Here is an 18,852-nt window from a genome sequence, read left to right as displayed (position 1 = left end):
ATGGGCTACTTTTATGCTGTTGTTCATTTTCCTTATGTATCTTTTAATTTATTATTTTATGAACTCTGAACATTTGAACTCCTTTTTACAGCCTACTATAGACTAAATCAATCATAATTTGACACTGTGGATCTGAATAAACATGGGTAACAGAAAAAGCAAGCTAAAACCTGAAGTTTTAGAGAAATTAACCAAACAGACTAAATGTAAGTTTTGAATTCAATTATTAAACTTATTAAAATGTTACAGTGTGCTTGAGACCTTCTAAAAATATTGCTTGGAAATATGCCACATTGGGCACTAATGAAGAATCCTTCGGTACACTACAGATTAGTCTAGTGGAAAGTGTTAGAGGTTGGTAGTTAGGGGTTGTAACTTATAGGAGGGGTTAGAATTATTGGTTAGTGGTTAGCAGATACATAGGGGGAGGATTCTTCATTAGCTACCCGTATTTCTGCTTATCTGTGTATTGCTGCTGCCATTTGTCTTGATTGTTTCCATTCATCAATGTTATTTAATACAACTAACTTTTTAAATGTTATTCAGTCACAGAAGCTGAACTACATCAGTGGCATAAAGGTTTCCTGCATGATTGTCCAACTGGCAAACTGTCATATGAAGAATTTCAAGGAATTTATCGTCAATTCTTTCCGCAGGTTATTTAATAACCCATACTATTAGCTGGAGTATATACTCCACATTTATGTCCAATGCCGTGGCACAGTGGTTAGGGAGCCTGCCTCTAACACACAGGTTATGGGTTCAAGGCTCAGCAGTACGCTTCACGTTAATTCCTCCAACCCAGTGGTCACAAATGGATTGTCTAAATTGTCAGCCATTTAAAAATAAACAGTTCTCAAAAACTGCCTTCTTGGTAACTCTTCTGTAAAATTTGAGTAACAATTATTCCAAAAAACTATTTTTCTGTCTTGGTAAATACTAAAATGCAAACAGTTATTACATACCTGTATGTGTTTACATACCTGTACGGCTGTACTAAAGTAAAATACCCAAAATTGTTGCAGGGAAATTCAGCAAAGTTCGCGAAATTGGTGTTTACAACGTTTGATGATAATAAAGATGGTACAGTGGAATTTGAGGAGTTTATTATTGCGCTGAGTGTTACATCTCGTGGAACCCTGGATGAGAAACTTCACTGTATGTTATTAGAATTTATTTGGTGTTTTTTTGGACAATTTTTTAGGGAAACGTTTTTTTTTAACAAATTTGAGGTAACATAACTGAAATACAATAACATTCATAGTCAACAAACGTACAAAACCTCATTGACTAAAGTTGCAAATGCAAAATACATTGACTGTACCACTTATATAAACACTCGCATTTAGATTTAAAACTGGGGTGCTAAAACATATTATGTCAATCCAGAAACTCCTAACATTTTGCTCATGTGACCATGTGCAGTGTTGTATGCTATTGCCATAGTTTCTAGCAGCACATCTAACATACAATGTAGCAAGCAAAAAATATTAAAGGCTTCATAATTAAATTAACCTTTTATTCAAGCGGTATTTCTTTCAATTTTCAATTTAGTTACCTTTATTAATCAATTAAATCACTCTAATGTGCTTAAATGACAACTTATTTCTATAAGACTAAGATCGAAGTACTAATTAAGTCACAGAAAATGAACCCCCAACCATAGCATAATAACATGTTTGATTGATTGTAAACAAGAATGTCTGTGTACCAGTATGTATTTTAGATATTGGCAAACAAACTTTCCAAAGTAAAGTACTATATTTCATATAAGTACTACATGTTGTAACTTGCTTAGCAACTGTTACGAATGGAGCCACCATGTTCAGTGTAAAACAGACACAGATATTAAATAGTGATCCACTATTATGGAGAATTACAAATTCTTTTTAACACTAAAACATAATAATTTTTCATTCTTATTCATTCTGTTTTGTGTTACAAAAACAAAACGGATAGGCATGAGGTTAATTTTTTTTAGTGCAATAGATATAGTAGCCAACAGCAGGCATTCTGTTGATTGTTTAAGCGGTACCTGTAACTCGTTTATGAGATCAGGCTGACACAATTTGTTTTAGCAATCTCTAGTTTTAAGGAAAAACAGTTCTATGTCTCATACAAAAAACCGAAGCAACAGTCTGTTGCATTCATCACATTACCTTATCAATAAGTTTCCCTATGTTTGATAACTATTGGTGTAATTTAACTTTAACAATATCATTTCATTACCTATTCTAAAAATAGATTTCATTACCTATTCTAAAAATAGTAGTTCTATGTAGCCAACCAGTTCAATAGTTCATTACTCCACTAAATATCAGACCTATCATCACCTAACTGTAATAAAGTTAGGAAGAAAATATTTTCAGGGGCGTTCCAGTTATATGATCTTGACAATGATGGATTTATTACCAAAGATGAAATGTTAAATATTGTTGAAGCTATTTTCGCAATGGTGGTAAGTAGGTCTACAACTAATTCACTTACGCTTGGCTTGTATAGAATAAATAAATTTCTCATTCAAATTCTCGGATTAAGCAATTATTTCCATTAGCCTGTTTAAATATTCATAAATACACAGGGAGATGCTGTGAATTTACCCGCAGAAGAAAACACGCCCCAAAAGCGAGTGGAAAAAATATTTAAAGTGATGGACAAGGTAAAGTTATTTATATTGACTATCTTTGGCAGAACTGTTCTTTTGCTAACGATTGCCAGCGTTATTAAACAACGCCTTTTGTATGCGGTGTATTGTATGAAGACAAACAAAACATAAATTGTATAAGATAACAAACACTGGTGTGACAACAATGGTAAAATGGAAAATATTAAGTGAAGTCTGAATTGTATTTGTGAATATTGGTAAAACAGAATAGTAAATAATAAGACAAATTGAATTTTTTTTCATACTCGACCTTTTACAGACTATTTTAAGAAGCAAAAAAAGTATAGTTATTTTAAAATATGGTATTGTTGAATATTTTAGTTTCCTTTTATGGCTTATCATTACAACATTAAAATGGTTATATATGTATTTAAAGTAAATAAAATTATAAATCTTTCTTATTTTGCTTTATTTTTTGCAGAATAAAGATGGGAAATTAACAAAAGATGAATTTTTAGTTGGTGCAAAAAGTGATCCTTCTATCGTACAAGCTCTTTCTATCTACGATGGTTTGGTTTAAAATACATATAGCGTGTTATAATCTGGCAATGTATTGGTAAAGATAAAAGTAAAGGGTTCTATAATTCTTTATGTGATTATGCGTTTTATCTTTTATTTCACATTTCAGTACTTTTTATTGGATTTTTACAAAACGGTAATATTGATATGTCTGTACTTTCTATATGATGTTGTTTTTCATATATTATACACTTTACACTTGATGTCATTTATCATATATACAAACACACCTTTTACAAAAGCCAAAGAGTGCAGTACTGTGGGGTAAGATGGGATGCCGCCAACACCTGAATCCAATGTTTCCTGATTCTATTTTAAACAATTACCAACGCTCTTTAAGAGTCGTGGGTCAACGGTTATACAACTCTTAAAATATTATTTGTTTGCTACCAAATGTGACAAAGGAATAAAAATATGTTCCATCTTACCCCACCCTACTATTCTAACCTTTACCGTCTACTCCACCAAAGCCATGTACACGAAATTAATCAGTAGCGTTATGCGCCTCATGTTGGAACATATATCTGGCTTAAGCCAACACGCTTGGGTAAAACGGCATAAATTATTCATCGGCTAACGATCGTATGCCAACCACGGACAAGCACGAAAATAAGCCCATTCCTATTCGCAACTTAATGTAGTAATTATAGATTTTCTTGAACCTTAGAATCTAATAGAACCCCTCACGGCGTTTACCGATAAAACGAGCTGTATCCGTGTGTAGCTGAGTTTACAATAAGGGTCGATATATATTTTTTAATACAATATCCTATTATGTCTCAAATACCCCCTCTGTTTGATGTTGTCATTGTGACTACTTGTGTTCTATTTTTATATTTCGAGATATTGAAAATTTACAACAAGCTTTTATGAAATTATTAATAATTTAACAATATTGACCTTGTCACGCCAAAACTACGTCACATTCCATACTTTTACGCAGCTATTATATCTTGGCTCTAGGCCCGGTTAATAATTAAACCAGTATACGGTTTGCCATATATTATCATGGTGGTGTCGCTTGTATAACCAGCGGCAGCGTTTATAATCATGCGCAAAACATCAACGGCTTTTGTTCATTTTATATCGCACGCATTTTATTAACACCATTATCGCTATCAAGTGTTAACAATACTGCGCACTATTTCTTGCACTAGCGAAGATTTTTTCTGTCACCGGAGCTAAATAATGTACGTACTTGGGAAGCTGAACCGTTCAATTATGTTTCAGTGCTAATTTTGTGGTCGTTTTACTGTTGTGGAGTATAATTGTCTTATATTATTAATTTCTGTTTTCTGCGAATCGTGTTTGTTTAATTTTGTAATAAAATAAATTAACGATACAGTAACGATGTGTTAATCGATTTTCGTCTTTAACAATGTTGAAGGATGTCCAACTTCTTATGTATAATAACCCCCCTTGGGAAGTATCGATATAGATTGAGTTTTGTATTTTTTTTTAATAATCAACATTGCTGTAGGTACAATAATATTGTTCATCATGTACAGCAATAACATTTTTGTAAACAATACACGCAATTCTTACATTTCCTTTCGGGAGCAAACACGCATTAACAAATTATTTCCGACGGTGTATCCGTTCGTTTGCCGGTTCTATATAGCTCGTGTGCATACAGGCTGCTTATTATCTATATTGTGTATTGTATTGCTACCTAAGTTGTCTTTCTAATTGTGTAACCGCGATGGGAAATCAAGAAAGTACTCAAAGTCTGTCAGAACATGAAATTGCTCGATTAAGTGCGGAAACAAATTGTGAGTATTTTGCTAAGAAACTTTATGGAATACAATACTTAGTGAGTATGGTACGGTGGGGTAGAATGGGACATTTCTCGTCCCATTTGATATGGTATTCCATCTTACCCCATGGTACTTTTTATTCACATAAAAGTATATTAAGTGTTTGGGGGTTTAGGTGTATTTCAATAATACTTACACGTCCATTAAGTTTTACTTCAGAATTAAGCATATAATACTTATGTTTATAGTCACTCCTGCCGAAGTAGCACAGTGGTACAAAGGGTTTAAAAGGGATTGCCCCAGCGGAAAGTTTACAATGGCGCGCTTCCAAGCGATTGCCGAAGGTTTCTTTCCGGCCGGAGATGCCGAAAATTTTACAAAGTTTATTTTTAATGGAATGGATTTAGATGAGGATGCGTCTCTTAATTTTGAAAGTTTTATTAAAGTAACTAGCCTTCTGGCGCGAGGAACGAAGGAAGAAAAACTCAAATGTACGTAACTTTACTAGTCAATCACAATAAAGTTGTTACGTGGTTTTGTTTTTATCTCTAGGGGCTTTTCATGTACGTGATATCGACCATACGGGATTCATAACGAAGGAAAAAATGCAATTAGTCGAAGATTCCGTTTTCTCCATGATCGTATGTATATTGACTTACAATCAATACATTTATAAAGTCGCACTTCGTATTGCTGCATAACTTTTTTTGTTTTGTTTTAAGGCTAATCACGTACCACTACCCGATGATGAAAACACTGCTGAAAAACGAACTGAAAAATTATATAACTTGATAGAAAAGGTATCGTTTGTAACCACGAATATTTACAGAATTATATACCTGTAGCTCAGCGGCTCTAAACGAGGGTTGTTCTTTGTAAAAAAAAAGCATTATCAGAAAATATGGATTATAAGGGCTAACGGCATCCCATTTTACCACACAGTACTACATTCACATTTTATGGAAAATTCTTGTGTTTAGGATCAAGATGGCAAAGTGACAGTTGATCAATTTAAAGTTGGTCTAAATCAAGATCGGGACATCGTTAACGCGCTTTCACTTCATGACACCGTTCAATAATGGCATTGTATTTTAACCGTCCATTTCGAATAGGCTTACATGCATGCTGTGTGAAAATATTTGGATGTAACTGTATAAACTAGAAATTGAGAATTTATTCGGTTTGATTAATTGGAATTTGCTTTATCTCCGCGTGCTCGGGAAAACGACAGTCGTTTTAATTAGGTCCATTGCAAGCAAAGTATGTTGCAAGTCGACGCTTAAAGTGACGTCACATTACCAAACCACAATACTCCGTTAATCAATGTCAACACTGCGGATACGACTTATCTCATGGCAGACTATTCTTATGAAAACGAATCGTTTCCAGCATTTTATTGCATGGCGTGGCGCTGCTGTCACGTGATTTTATCTGGTATATAATTCGCTTTTTCACGAACACAATTAGGAGAACGAGAACTAATAACGCCACTATCGGCACTGAGACCTCAAGGTCAGTCTAGGTTCATGGCGGACTCGGCCGTCGAGTAAGCTTTTGCCCAATCGTGTAGCCTACTTGTAAACCAGAAAAAGGAATAAAACATAGCAAGATATTATAAACTGTTTGGTCTTTGGGTATAAAAGCAATTACACTGTAAATTGCAATATAGCCCTAGGTGTGGAATTTACTGAGTGTAGGGGTGATTCCATCGATGATGGCATATCCCACCATAAGATGTAAAAAAAAACAATCTTTCCGATGGAAAACCCCATGGTAATCAGCCATGGTACTTTCTATCTTAAATGTTTTTCAAGTTTGCACGAGGTCATTTCCATCACGTGGTGGAATAAACAACCGTTTTGTACGTACAATAGGCACATACTAAAATGGAGGATCATGCAAGAAAGGAAGGAAAGTGCGTGTTTCTTTAAGGCCGACACACTGAAAATTCTTAAAGGAATAGGGCTTCATAATAGGCTGTGGGTGTGCTTCTAGTAAGCACAGTTTACGAATGTCTCGATCTATCACTGCAGTCGCAGTTCATACACGCACTCGTCGTAACATCCCTTCACGATCAGGATAGCATAGCACGACTATCCCTTTCGGCCATTGTCCACGTTTGAGATTCTCGTCCCTAATGAGGACGACTTCATCGACAGCAAAGTTCTCGGTTCGCTGCAACCATTTTTGTCTAGGTTGTAGCAGCGGCAGGTAATCCTTGAGCCGACGATCCCAGAATTGATCCGCGAGCAATTAAGTAAGCCGCCATGACTTTTGATAGCCGTCCGCCTTCACGAACTCATCTAGAGGAAAGGTGCCACTCACTGAACCTGTAAGCAGCATAGCCTACTTGGGGTTAATGGCTAGGGTCATCGCTCACAGGCGTGGGTGATCGGTCATTTAATATACGCTCAACTTCGGTCATTAAGGTAAGCAAACCGAAGTCGCTCAGCATTCCGTCCCCGACAAGAGAGCCTAATATGATCTTACGAACGAACCGTATCATACGCTCCCACACACCACCTTGGTGACTTGCAGCAGGGGGGTTGAAGTGCCATTCCACTTCTGGTTGCATTGCCTGGTGAATCTGATTCTTGTTCCACCGCAAGCTAGAGGTGCCATCCTCCGTTCCCCAACCATTGCGTTCCAAAAACGACACTTTCTGCAGTCCCGTAAAACTGTTCGAACTAAGGCTTGGTCCCTCAGTATCCAAAATTTTTCCTGTGTCGCTAAGAGAACATGCAGGGTCCCACTATGACCATGCTTCTAATAGTACATTGCAGGCCAAAGCCAAGCAACAGGGGTCTACAGACCCGTGCGGATTCTACACAAATAAAACAAGTGACATAGCATTAATACTTTCACAATTTCTATTGGGTTATTAAATATGTATCGGTATGTGGCGCTGCGAACCAGAAAAAAAAACTAACAGAGGGCAGGCGATTGCAGTAGCCTGTTGTCTGTGAACGGTACAGACATACAGTATTGAGTATACTGTGTTTTGGATTTTCCAGTCGCTCTTATGTAAGACAATGAAGGTCATTCTTTCCAGACTATCACAAAATTAACTGACATCCGTGCAAGTCACTGCGTCCTGTGTATTTTTGCTGGTGGCCTGGTATTAAGTCGTTTTATTTTGTAGTATATGCGGCTCTTCAGCACCGACAATTTTTTTATATTTGATTTCTACAGCGGGCAGTTTTGTTTTTTTATTTTGTAAAAACTGCAGATGGTTAAAGGTATTCCAGTACCTTGTTGAATCGAACAAGACCTAAAGATGTTGAGAGCTGGTTTTCAAAAATTGCACACAGTTGCTTTGAACCGTTCTGTTCAAGGTGTCACTTCAAAAACTGGCAAGTTTGATTAATATAAAATATATTGGCAGTGAACAATCCTGTTCCTACGTTATCTAGTAGCCCCATTCAACACTTTTTATCAGCTTAATCTGTAATGTACTGAAGGATTCGGCACTAGTGAAGAATCCTCCAATACATAGCAGAATAGGCTGGTGGAAGGTGTTAGAGGTTGGTGGTTATAGGGGTTGATGGTTAGGGGGTTGGTGATTATGGGGGTTAAAAGTTAGGGGTTAGTGCTTTTAGGGGTTAGTGGTTAGCAAATAAGGGGGGGAGGAGGATTCTTCACTAGCACCGAGGATTCTTTACTTGTGCCGAATATATATGTAATAAATTCAATAAAATGAAATTCCCCCTTACATTTTAATTTTATCATACAGTTATTGCCACAAGTACAAGGACACAGAGCACAGATAATCGTATTGAAGTATTTGTTAACGACCAATCTGTGTGGGTGGAACCAGGTAAATATTTGGCTATTTTGTAGGAGTTTATTTTGTAAGTATCTATGTAACATAAACTGCAATTCAAGTAAGAACAGTTTATTTGACTAGGCTATATTGAATGAATGTAATTTGCTTTATCTTAAAATGGCCGGTAAACTCCAGTCGTTATAACTTATAACACGAGTGTTCATACATCTTATGCCAGCTTGCTAGCTACCATGTATGTTACTTTGTGACCACTGGGTTGGAGCAATTGTCGTTAAGTGTCTTGCCCACACGCCATAAAACCCATTGCCATTACCCCTTGAACCCATTGCCATTACCCCTGGGTTAGAGGGAGTTGCACTAACCACTTCGCCACGGCATCATTAATAATGCCTGTGGTAAAATATACAATTTCTATACAGGTAGTACAGTGTTGCAAGCTTGTGAAATAGCTGGGATTCAAATTCCAAGGTTTTGTTATCATGATCGTCTGTCAGTCGCTGGAAACTGCAGAATGTGTCTGGTGGAGATTGAAAAATCACCTAAGGTTGAATGCTTTGCTTTTACTTAGCATAATTTACATTTTTGTTTGGTCATTGGCATTGAGTAATCTGGTGACCAGTAAAACTTGGTTTAAAAAAAGTCCCTCACTAATTTTCACTGTATAATTTTCCCCAAACTCGTGTTTGTGTGGAAAATTAAATTTAGGCGCCATTTTGAGACCAAAATTTTTATACAACAGTTATGTATATTATAGTTTCTGGAAAAATGCATGGCAGTTAAGAAATTAAAGTCATTTTATTACATATTTGGTTCATTGTTTAACTTAAATTATTCGTGGTACACAAGACAAATTTTAAACTATTGTGTGTAAAACCAAAAGTTTGTAAACATAATCATTGCGTTAATTAAACCAGCCTCAAGCCTCATGTGCAATGCCGGTAATGAAAGGAATGAGAATTAAGCCAGACTCTGATGTTTCCAAGAAAGCAAGGGAAGGGGTGATGGAGTTTTTGCTTGCTAACCATCCACTTGATTGCCCAATATGTGATCAAGGTGGTGAATGCGACTTGCAGGTATCTCTTATACAATAATATAATTTATGCTTATATCACCAACACCCTTACATAGCGCATCTAGAACTGTTTACGAAACTAAAGGGCATAGAAATAAAATAGAGATTAAATGAAAGCGAACTATTTTATGTAAAGCTCTGTTTCTCAAAAACTGTTATGCCCCATTTTTGTTTATTTAAATAAATGTTTTATTGTCTTAAATTAAGTTTTATACCTGGTGACCAGTTTTAATGAATAGTTACTAAGTTGCTTTAAAGGATTAATTAAATAATTAATAAATAAGTAAACTACTAAACTTTACATTAACTGTTTTAGGATCAATCAATGATGTTTGGTTCAGATAGAAGCCGATTCCTCGAGTCGAAAAGAGCAGTTGAGGATAAAAACATCGGACCTCTGATTAAAACAATTATGACCAGGTGTATTCAATGCACAAGATGTGTTAGGTTCGTTAAGATTCTTGAGAAAAACAAAAAAAATTTAAAAAACTTAAAAGTTTACTTATGGTACATTTCATGCATTCTGTTGTATATTAATTTTAAGTTAGATTTGAATGCGAATTGCAAAGTAATCAAATGAAACCCTGTAGGGTGTAGACTATTTCATAGGCGAATCTGTTTTTAGAGCTTTATTTTAAACTTGACTGTACTATGCTTTTTGTATTGAAACGTAAGCTAACAGCAGGGTAAAAGCTATATATTTCAAACTTGGTACTAAAACATCTTGTGTCACTCCTGTTCAAAACTGGAACCTCTAACATTATGCTTATGACATATCTTGCTGGTAATGGTTTAGCTCTAATTTTTAGCCTGACAAATACCTTTAAAATAAATTGCATTACCCAGAGTTCCTGACAGTTTTACATATTTTACCCTGCATTACCCTAACACTATTTACATTATTATAAAATATTTGTGCAATGCTATATTTACACAACCACATGGTAAATTGAAAACTAAAACTATGCTAATTAATAATATGACCTCAATCATTAGGGCTGTGCTCTCTTACATAACAGAAGGTCACAATATTGGGGGCAGTTTCCTATGCATGCACAATGGGACCTACATTTTTGGTTACAATCTGACTTGCAAGCAAAATAGTGCGCAAGCAAAATAGTTTTGCAAGCCAAAAACAGTTTTGCAAGTTAGCAAACAAAATAGTTCACACCCTTACCTTAAAATTTACCTAAACTTTGCAGACAAAGTAGTTTTTCACGCCCTAAACATTTGCAACAGATTTGCTGATGAGATAGCTGGTGTTTCCGACCTAGGTACGACAGGTCGTGGCAACGATATGCAGATTGGAACTTATGTTGAAAAGATGTTTACCTCCGAACTTTCTGGAAATGTAATTGACATCTGCCCAGTTGGTGCCCTCACTGCTAAACCATCAGCATTCACTGCAAGACCATGGGAGACCAGGTCTGTTATAGTTATTGTATTATTGCTTCGTACGTTTGTTACTACGCGTGTTTTTTTTTTGAAGTAGTTATAGTAGGGTGGAGAAAGGTAGGATACGTTTAGCACATAATATTTAAGTATCCTGATTGTGTTTTAGACAATTAATACCGGTCTGTTGGTGTCGTGAGGATACAGTTGATAGTACTTTGAATGTTCCTTTTTTATGTTTACTACCAAATGCCCCACCCTACCCTACTATATATTAATACTTGTGTTTTTTATGGAGGTTTTTAATAGTTATGTTTTTTTGCTTTATGTGTCACATTTTTTTGAAAATACAAATAAGACTTTTTTTGGTGAGTAATCTGTACATTTTATTTATCCACATATAACAATAGTTTGGTTAATGCTTAGGTACGCTAATTATTAAAAAAAAAATGCTTTTTCTCTTTTACACTTTGATTGATGTACCTATATATAATGAAAAACAAGTAACCTTCTAAAACAAGGAAGCAGCCTTTGCGGGTGCCTTTTTTATTGAATAAATTTTAAATAAAAAATTAAACCTGGGGTGTCTTGACCCCAAAAACCTCTTCATGGAATTTCAAAATGATACTTTTTTGCAGAAAAACAATTTTTTAGTTAACATTTTTTTTGCAGAAAAACAGAGTCCGTTGATGTCCTTGATGCTGTTGGAAGTAACATTGTTGTTTCAACACGAACTGGAGATGTGCTGAGAATTCTACCAAGACTTAATGAAGAAATTAACGAGGAATGGATATCTGATAAGACAAGGTAACAACAGAGACAAATGAATAAATGAAACTTATTTACCTTTGCGTGGCGGTGAAACGACAGTTGCTATAAAACGGGCGTACCGTTTCATACACCTTGTGTCTGGTTACGAGTTACCACACGTGTAAGTTGTGGCTTGTGGGTGTTTATTATTATTATTTTTTTTATTATTGTTTGGATGAGAATTTTAGACAACCCATATGTGACCACTGGGGTGAAACAATTTCTGTTAAGTGTCTTGCTACACCAACAATGGTAGCAGCAGCAAGCCTTGAACCTGTATTGTGCCTTTAAGTTTAAGATTATGAACAGTAAACACTAAATACTAAACACCTGAATAACTAATTGCAATGGCAGTCGCTTATACTTCTCATTTCATGCTTGTAAAAGTTTCTGTTAAATATATTGCCTAGCTTTGTATGTATATATATTATATGAGCTTTAGTTCTGTATTTAAATTAATAAGTTAACCAACTTAACCAAATAATATGCTTGTATGTGTATGTATTCTTAAATTTATTTATTATGAGATATTGGACACTTTATTTCTGTATTTAAGTTAATAAGTTAACTTAACCAACCTAACCCAGTATTTAACTGAATTACCTATGAATTTCTTTAGATTTGCGTATGATGGTTTAAAACGACAGCGATTAACGCAGCCCATGATAAGAGATGGTGAAGGCAAACTAAGCACGTGTTTGTGGGTGGATGCTTTGCCTCTTGTTGCAGAAAAGGTTTGAAAGAAAATGATTAGTTAGTTTGATATAACGGTTCTTTGATTTGTTTAACTTACTGTATATAGCTGTACAGCAAAATGAGTAGCGCAAAAATTAGTCTTTTTTTTTTCAAAAAAATAGAATCATTTTCCACAAAGATTGAATAAAATGCTTTATATTTTTTATGAATTAAATAAACTGCTTTATATTTTTGATAAATAAATAAAATGCTTCATGTTTTAGAAAAAAAAGCTTTATATTTTAGAAAAAAAAGAATAAAAAAACATATTTTTGATAAATTAAATTTAATGCTTTTTCATTTTGATAAGTTAAATAAAAAGTTTATATTTTTAATATCATGCTTTACGGAATGGATTTGGTAAAAAATTTACTCATAATTTGTATTACTAAAAAAAAATAGATATTTATATATGTATAAAAAAAAATAAAAGCAAACAACATTTATATAAAGTTAACTTAAATCTTTCCATGTTCTACAGCTGATGTCGACATCTCCTGAAAAAATCTCAGCTTTGGTTGGAGGTTTTGCTGACGCTGAAACGCTTGTGTGCCTCAAAGATCTGCTTAATAGAGTGGATAGTGAAGGACTATGTACAGAGGAATTGTTTGTAGCAGATGGATCTGGGTAAGACAAACATTTCTGACTTTCTGTATAGGTTTTACATTTTTTTAAACATATAGTAGGATAGGGTAAGACATGACACCTTTTGCGCATAATATTCAAATATCCTGATCGTGTTTTAAACATTTAGCAACGGCCTGTGGGGAGTCGTGAGGATACGGTTTTATAATTTTTTAAATGTTCTTTGAATCTTACCTTATGGGACGAGAAATTAGAATGAAAAAGTGTCCTATCTTTCTCCACCCTACTATTATCACAGTACAGCAGTAAAGATTTGTAAATTAGTCGGGCGTTTAAACTGACGCTCTTTCTCACACCTTTTATCTATAGCATGTTTTAACAATTGTTATTTTTCTAGTTCATTCCCTTCTTTTCCTTCTTTAAATAATAAGAACAGTTTCAAAGAGTTAAATAAAAATATATTTTTTGCTCTGGTAATATCAACGCTATGTGCCAAACTTTTAAAATTTTATGCAGAACATTAGTTTATTTTCAAATTTCAAAGAGAAATACTAAATCAGCTTATATTGTTTAGTTACGAAGTAAAATACTTTAGGTTTACCACCACTTTACATTATCCACAGCTATGGTTAGCATGTCTGCCTTTAACCCAGGGGTGACGAGTTCAAGGCTTTTCCCTGCTACCATTGTGAGCGTATGTGTCCTTGGGCAAGACACCTAAGCCAGCACAAGGTGTATGAAACAGAACACCCGTGTTTAACGAATGTTGTTTTCAATGTAAAAATTAAGCAAGTTACAAATACAATCATTTATTCGTTCGTACAATAATTTTTTAAAATTTAGCACATGAAACAGAACACTTATGTTATAATGACTGACATTTGCAACACAAAGATAAAGCAAGTTACAATCATTGCACACTCAATTTCTCTATTTAGCTCATGAAACAGAACATCAGTGTTATAACCACTGTCATTTTTCCCCAATGCATAAAGCATGTTACATTCATTCATTTATTTATACAATTTCTCCATGCAGCACGGACCTTCGATCAAACTATTTACTGAACACAAGAATCTCTGGTGTAGAAGAAGCTGATCTTATTCTCTTGATTGGAACAAACCCGAGATATGAAGCTCCCATGTTCAACGCTCGTATTCGAAAAGCGTAAGCGGTTAAATACTAAGTGTATTAGTAACTAACTGATTAAGTACATAGTTTTTCTACATAGATGTATTCAGGGCGCCTTGGCACATAGGTTAGTGCACTTGCCTCTAACCCAGAGGTTATGGGTTTAGGCTTTACCCTGCTACTATTGTGGGCGTATGTGTTTAGACAACACACTAAACAGCAATTGCTCCATCCCAGTGGTCACTAATGGGCTGTCTAAATTGTTAGCACACACAAAAAAAACAGACATAAAGTTACATAGATGGTAACTCCTCTAACTCGTAAGCACCAGATGTATAAAACAGATAATATTGGCTGTTAATCTCTGGCCATATGAGGATAAAGCAAGTTACATATAGATTTGAATTGTATAGGCACACACAAAAGTACTTATGTTTAATTCGTGTAAAACCACCAAATTTACTTAGTTTTACATACTGTAAAAAATGACACAATTTGAATAATGTACTTTTTTCAAAATAAAAAAATAATTGAACACTGTGATTTACATTCCCTGTCTTAATTTAACCTTTCCTGCTATTAAAATTTCAGATGGATCCACAATGAAGTAAGCGTTGCTGTTGTTGGAAGTAAAGTCGATCTCACTTATTCGTATGAACATCTTGGAGACTCTACTCAAACATTAAAACAATTATCTGACGGCACTCATCCATTTTCAGCTGTAAGTTTTAGTTTAATGTTGTTTTCCGTTTTTTTATTGTGGCTATAAAATTATATTAAAAAATCTGGTCCCCTTTAACTTGCAACTCTTACTAAATTTGATGGATTTTTTGTCTTTTTAGATTGGGTTAATATTAATAAATATTCATTTTTATGTAGTTTTTATGTCTGTAATTATAAAAGGGAATATAACTCTGGTCAAACAATTTTTGTAACACTCTTTTTAACTAAAACTCTCTTAAATAAATTATGTTGAAATTGAAAAACCTGGAAAAAAAAACAGAATTTAATTTTCCGAACCTTAAAATCAAAGAAAAATCTTGTCAAACGAATTCTGGAACACAAAAAATTTTTTTTGCTCTATAAAATTTTGAAAATGTCACGCAATTTTAATTTTAGAAACTGAAAGCGGCAAAAAATCCCATTGTAGTTGTTGGTAGTGAAGTGTTTAGCAGACAGGATGGGGGTGGTGTTCACGCTGCTGTATCAACCATTGCACAAAAAGCAAGAATCTCATCAGCAGCAAACAGGGGTGGGACAGATGATTGGAAAGTATTGAATGTTTTGCAAAAGGTAAGTTAATGGGAATTTGGCATCTGTAATGTATTTTGTCTGTCAGGGCAAACTTTTGTTTATATTATGACAGAAGAAACATAAATGGCATCTTCAGCCCAAATGGCATCGTCAGTTTCTTATTCAAATAGATTCTATTTCGCCATTTAGGCGAAATATATTTCTCTATTAATAACTAGTGGTTGGACTTGATTTTTGTTGGTTACGTTTTCGTAGCACCAGATCATTACTGTATTTCACTATACAAGAATCGTTTTCATATTTTGGCAGAAGAAACGAAATTTACTGTTTTTATACAAGAGTAGTACAGTACACTTTGCCTGGTAGCAAAAATAACAGAAATATGTATCCAGGTTGCTAGTCAAGTGGCTGCATTAGATCTCGGGTACAAAGCAGGTGCGGATCATATCCGGAGCAATCCTCCATCTCTCCTCTTCCTCCTAGGAGCAGATGGAGGAGTGGTGGATCGCCAAAATCTTCCAAAGGATTGTTTTGTTGTCTATATTGGTAATAATACAACGTAACAAATATTCTAAAACTTTTTTTTGTCCATGGTGGTAAAATTACACAAAACAGTTGTAACAATTATTTTATAACAGATGCTCTGTTTTGTTGTCTATATTGGTAAAATTACTAAAAAAATGTATATTTTTAATAAATATTCCGAAATTCTGTTTTTGTTAACCTTGGAACAATTGAAGTAAGTAGTTGTACACATATTCTTATGCTCTATTTTGTTGTTGAAATTGGTAAAGTTAAAACATACATTTATAACAAATATACACATACTTTCTTTTTGTCAACATTGAAAATTTAAAGCCTATAGTTACCTAGTGGTAACAGATATTCTTATATTTTGTTTTTTGTCTATATTTGTAAAATTTAAAGTATATAGTTGTTACCAATGTTATAATACTTTGTTTTGTTGCCTAAATTGTTGAAACATTCATTTGTAACAAATATTCCAATACATTGTTTGTCTATATCAGTAAAATTAAATTATATATTTTTGAATTACATGTTTTTCTCTCTATATTGATACAATTAAAGCATACATTTGTAACAAATATACCCATACTAAAATTCTTGGTATTTGTTAATTTCAGCCTAAATTACTGAAAATTTCATTTGTCCGATCAGGAACACACGGTGATGTTTCTGCCCCGTTTGCCGACGTCATTCTACCATCAGCGGCTTACACGGAAAAATCAGCCACATATGTGAACACAGAGGGCAGAGCTCAACAATCTCAGGCTGCAGTTTCTCCACCAGGGAGCGCTAGAGAGGACTGGAAGATAATACGTGCTTTATCGGAAGTAAAATTTTTGTTTTTATATTTGGTTTGATTAATTAAGTTTTAAGCACAAGATTTTTACAAAACCTGTGTTTTTTTGTTTTTTTTAATAAAAATCAATTTTACCTAAACAGTATAAAATTCTATTGATAAAGCAGAAATATCTAAACTAACCATCAGCACCTGATGGTATCTTCAACCTTTTAATAGTTTAAAACTGTTTTCTGTAACCTAAAATAGTTTGCTATACCCTAATACTGTTTCCTATGCCTTAAAAAATCTGCCAAATTTTGTTTATTACGGTTGCCAGAGTTAAGTTCATGTTAAGTTCCGTTGGTGTTATACATTTTACAGTACGACGAGTAAAAATTTATTAACAAAACTAGCATGTGTTTCAATAATTATGAAATCAAAACAAAAAGCTATTGTTTTGATAAAACAGAAATACCTAAAATAATCAATACATATAACACTTCATAACTGCAAGCTTTTCTTACCATTAAAAGTGGGGCAAAAAGTTCCAAAAACCGTTCAAAATTGTTCCAAATTTACATTAATTTAAACAAATTGTTCCAAAATTTTATTTTTTCCCCCCTTAAATTTTCCAGGTTGCCGGGGTTACTTTGCCGTATGACGACCTTGATTCAATGAGGTCGCGTATGGGTGAGATCGCCCCGAATTTAACCCGCTATAATTCAGTTGAAGGTGCTAATTATTTCAAACAGGCTCATGAACTCGCTAAGGTATGCATGGTTTGTATTAGCTTGTAATATAACAATAATTTTTATTTGTCTTGTCGATTACAGTAGCGAAGATCAAAAAAAAGATAGAGCGCAAAAGTTGTTAAATACACTTACGTTTAAAAACATATTACATTTAATTGGAAGAAAAAACGCGTGGTTGCTACATCCAGCAGACAAACTTTTATGTTTAGTTATTTTCAAGTTAAAGTTGTAGGAGAAACAAATATGCCTTGTGGTAGCTTGTCTATAATAATAAAAAAACATTTTCCTGCAGCTTGCAAAGCCAAAACTGTTGGACGCACCACTTTCATCATCTCAACTTGTGCTTGCTGACTTTTATATGACAGGTATCTGCTTTTTATATTATCAAGTAAAATTTTGAATATGCAATATTCATTTTATAATGGAGTTTCTGGAAACATTTATTATACCAAATTCAATTTTTTTTAAATTTTTCTTTACCAGAAACTAAAAAGGATTTTTTCCAGTTTTTTTTTAGAAACTGTTTTGTTTCAAAAAGCCTTGATGATACCTTTAGATCACATTTGAGCATCTCTATATACAAATTTTCATTGGTAACATTGGTATGCCCCTGTAACAGTGTTTGGTTTTATTGTATTTTAGATTCGATTACAAGAGCATCAAAAACAATGGCAAAATGTGTGAAAGCTGCATCAGAAGGACTGTCACCAGATCTATAAATTGAATAATATGTAAAATTGTGGCCATTCAAAAGTTTGTATTTATTTTTTTGTCCTTGAACAGAGTACCATTGGTTATTTGTGGTGTGTCCTTGAAAAAGTTCTGAAAATAAATATTTATATCTGAATCTGGGTATTGTCTTGCTGTTTGGTCTTCTCCACGACTGATAGTAGGGTGGGGGGAGATGGGACACCTTTAGCACATGATATGCGAGTATTCGAGCGCTGTTAAACAATTAACAACCGTTAATGGAAGCCGTAAAACGGTTTTATAATTCTTTGGACGTTCTTTGCATACTACCAAATGGGACGAAAAAAATAGATTGAAAAGGTGTCCTATCTTCCCCCACCCTACTTTATATAACGTT

The 18,852-nt window shown here is 34.2% G+C and overlaps 3 protein-coding genes across 3 annotated transcripts; all 3 read left to right on the top strand.

Moving 5' to 3' along the window:
* The first annotated feature begins 59 nt into the window (after window positions 1-59).
* Window positions 60-4,532, top strand: LOC149730828 (neuronal calcium sensor 1-like). The gene is made up of 6 exons (XM_089884096.1): window positions 60-206; window positions 547-656; window positions 1,026-1,158; window positions 2,370-2,458; window positions 2,582-2,659; window positions 3,087-4,532. The coding sequence occupies exons 1-6, from the start codon at window positions 143-145 to the stop codon at window positions 3,183-3,185; spliced, it is 573 nt and encodes a 190-aa protein (XP_089740222.1). The 5' UTR covers window positions 60-142; the 3' UTR covers window positions 3,186-4,532.
* A 220-nt stretch (window positions 4,533-4,752) lies between these two features.
* On the top strand, window positions 4,753-6,117 carry LOC149730827 (neuronal calcium sensor 1-like). Its single transcript, XM_089884093.1, has 5 exons — window positions 4,753-4,956; window positions 5,190-5,432; window positions 5,494-5,582; window positions 5,664-5,741; window positions 5,922-6,117. Exons 1-5 carry the CDS (start codon window positions 4,887-4,889, stop codon window positions 6,018-6,020), a joined length of 579 nt encoding a protein of 192 aa, XP_089740219.1. The 5' UTR covers window positions 4,753-4,886; the 3' UTR covers window positions 6,021-6,117.
* Window positions 6,118-7,980: 1,863 nt separating this feature from the next.
* LOC149730826 (NADH-ubiquinone oxidoreductase 75 kDa subunit, mitochondrial-like) lies at window positions 7,981-18,612 on the top strand. The gene is made up of 17 exons (XM_089883998.1): window positions 7,981-8,294; window positions 8,675-8,758; window positions 9,148-9,272; window positions 9,643-9,801; window positions 10,117-10,247; window positions 11,040-11,225; window positions 11,865-11,999; window positions 12,622-12,736; window positions 13,219-13,364; window positions 14,361-14,489; window positions 15,045-15,174; window positions 15,573-15,746; window positions 16,100-16,253; window positions 16,887-17,062; window positions 17,649-17,783; window positions 18,058-18,130; window positions 18,408-18,612. The coding sequence occupies exons 1-17, from the start codon at window positions 8,219-8,221 to the stop codon at window positions 18,482-18,484; spliced, it is 2,205 nt and encodes a 734-aa protein (XP_089740124.1). The 5' UTR covers window positions 7,981-8,218; the 3' UTR covers window positions 18,485-18,612.
* Window positions 18,613-18,852: the final 240 nt, after the last annotated feature.

This window comes from Ciona robusta, chromosome 9 (genome assembly GCF_009617815.1).
Source record: "Ciona robusta chromosome 9, ASM961781v2".
NCBI lineage: Eukaryota > Metazoa > Chordata > Ascidiacea > Phlebobranchia > Cionidae > Ciona > Ciona robusta.
This window is presented reverse-complemented; position numbering and strand designations above follow the sequence as displayed.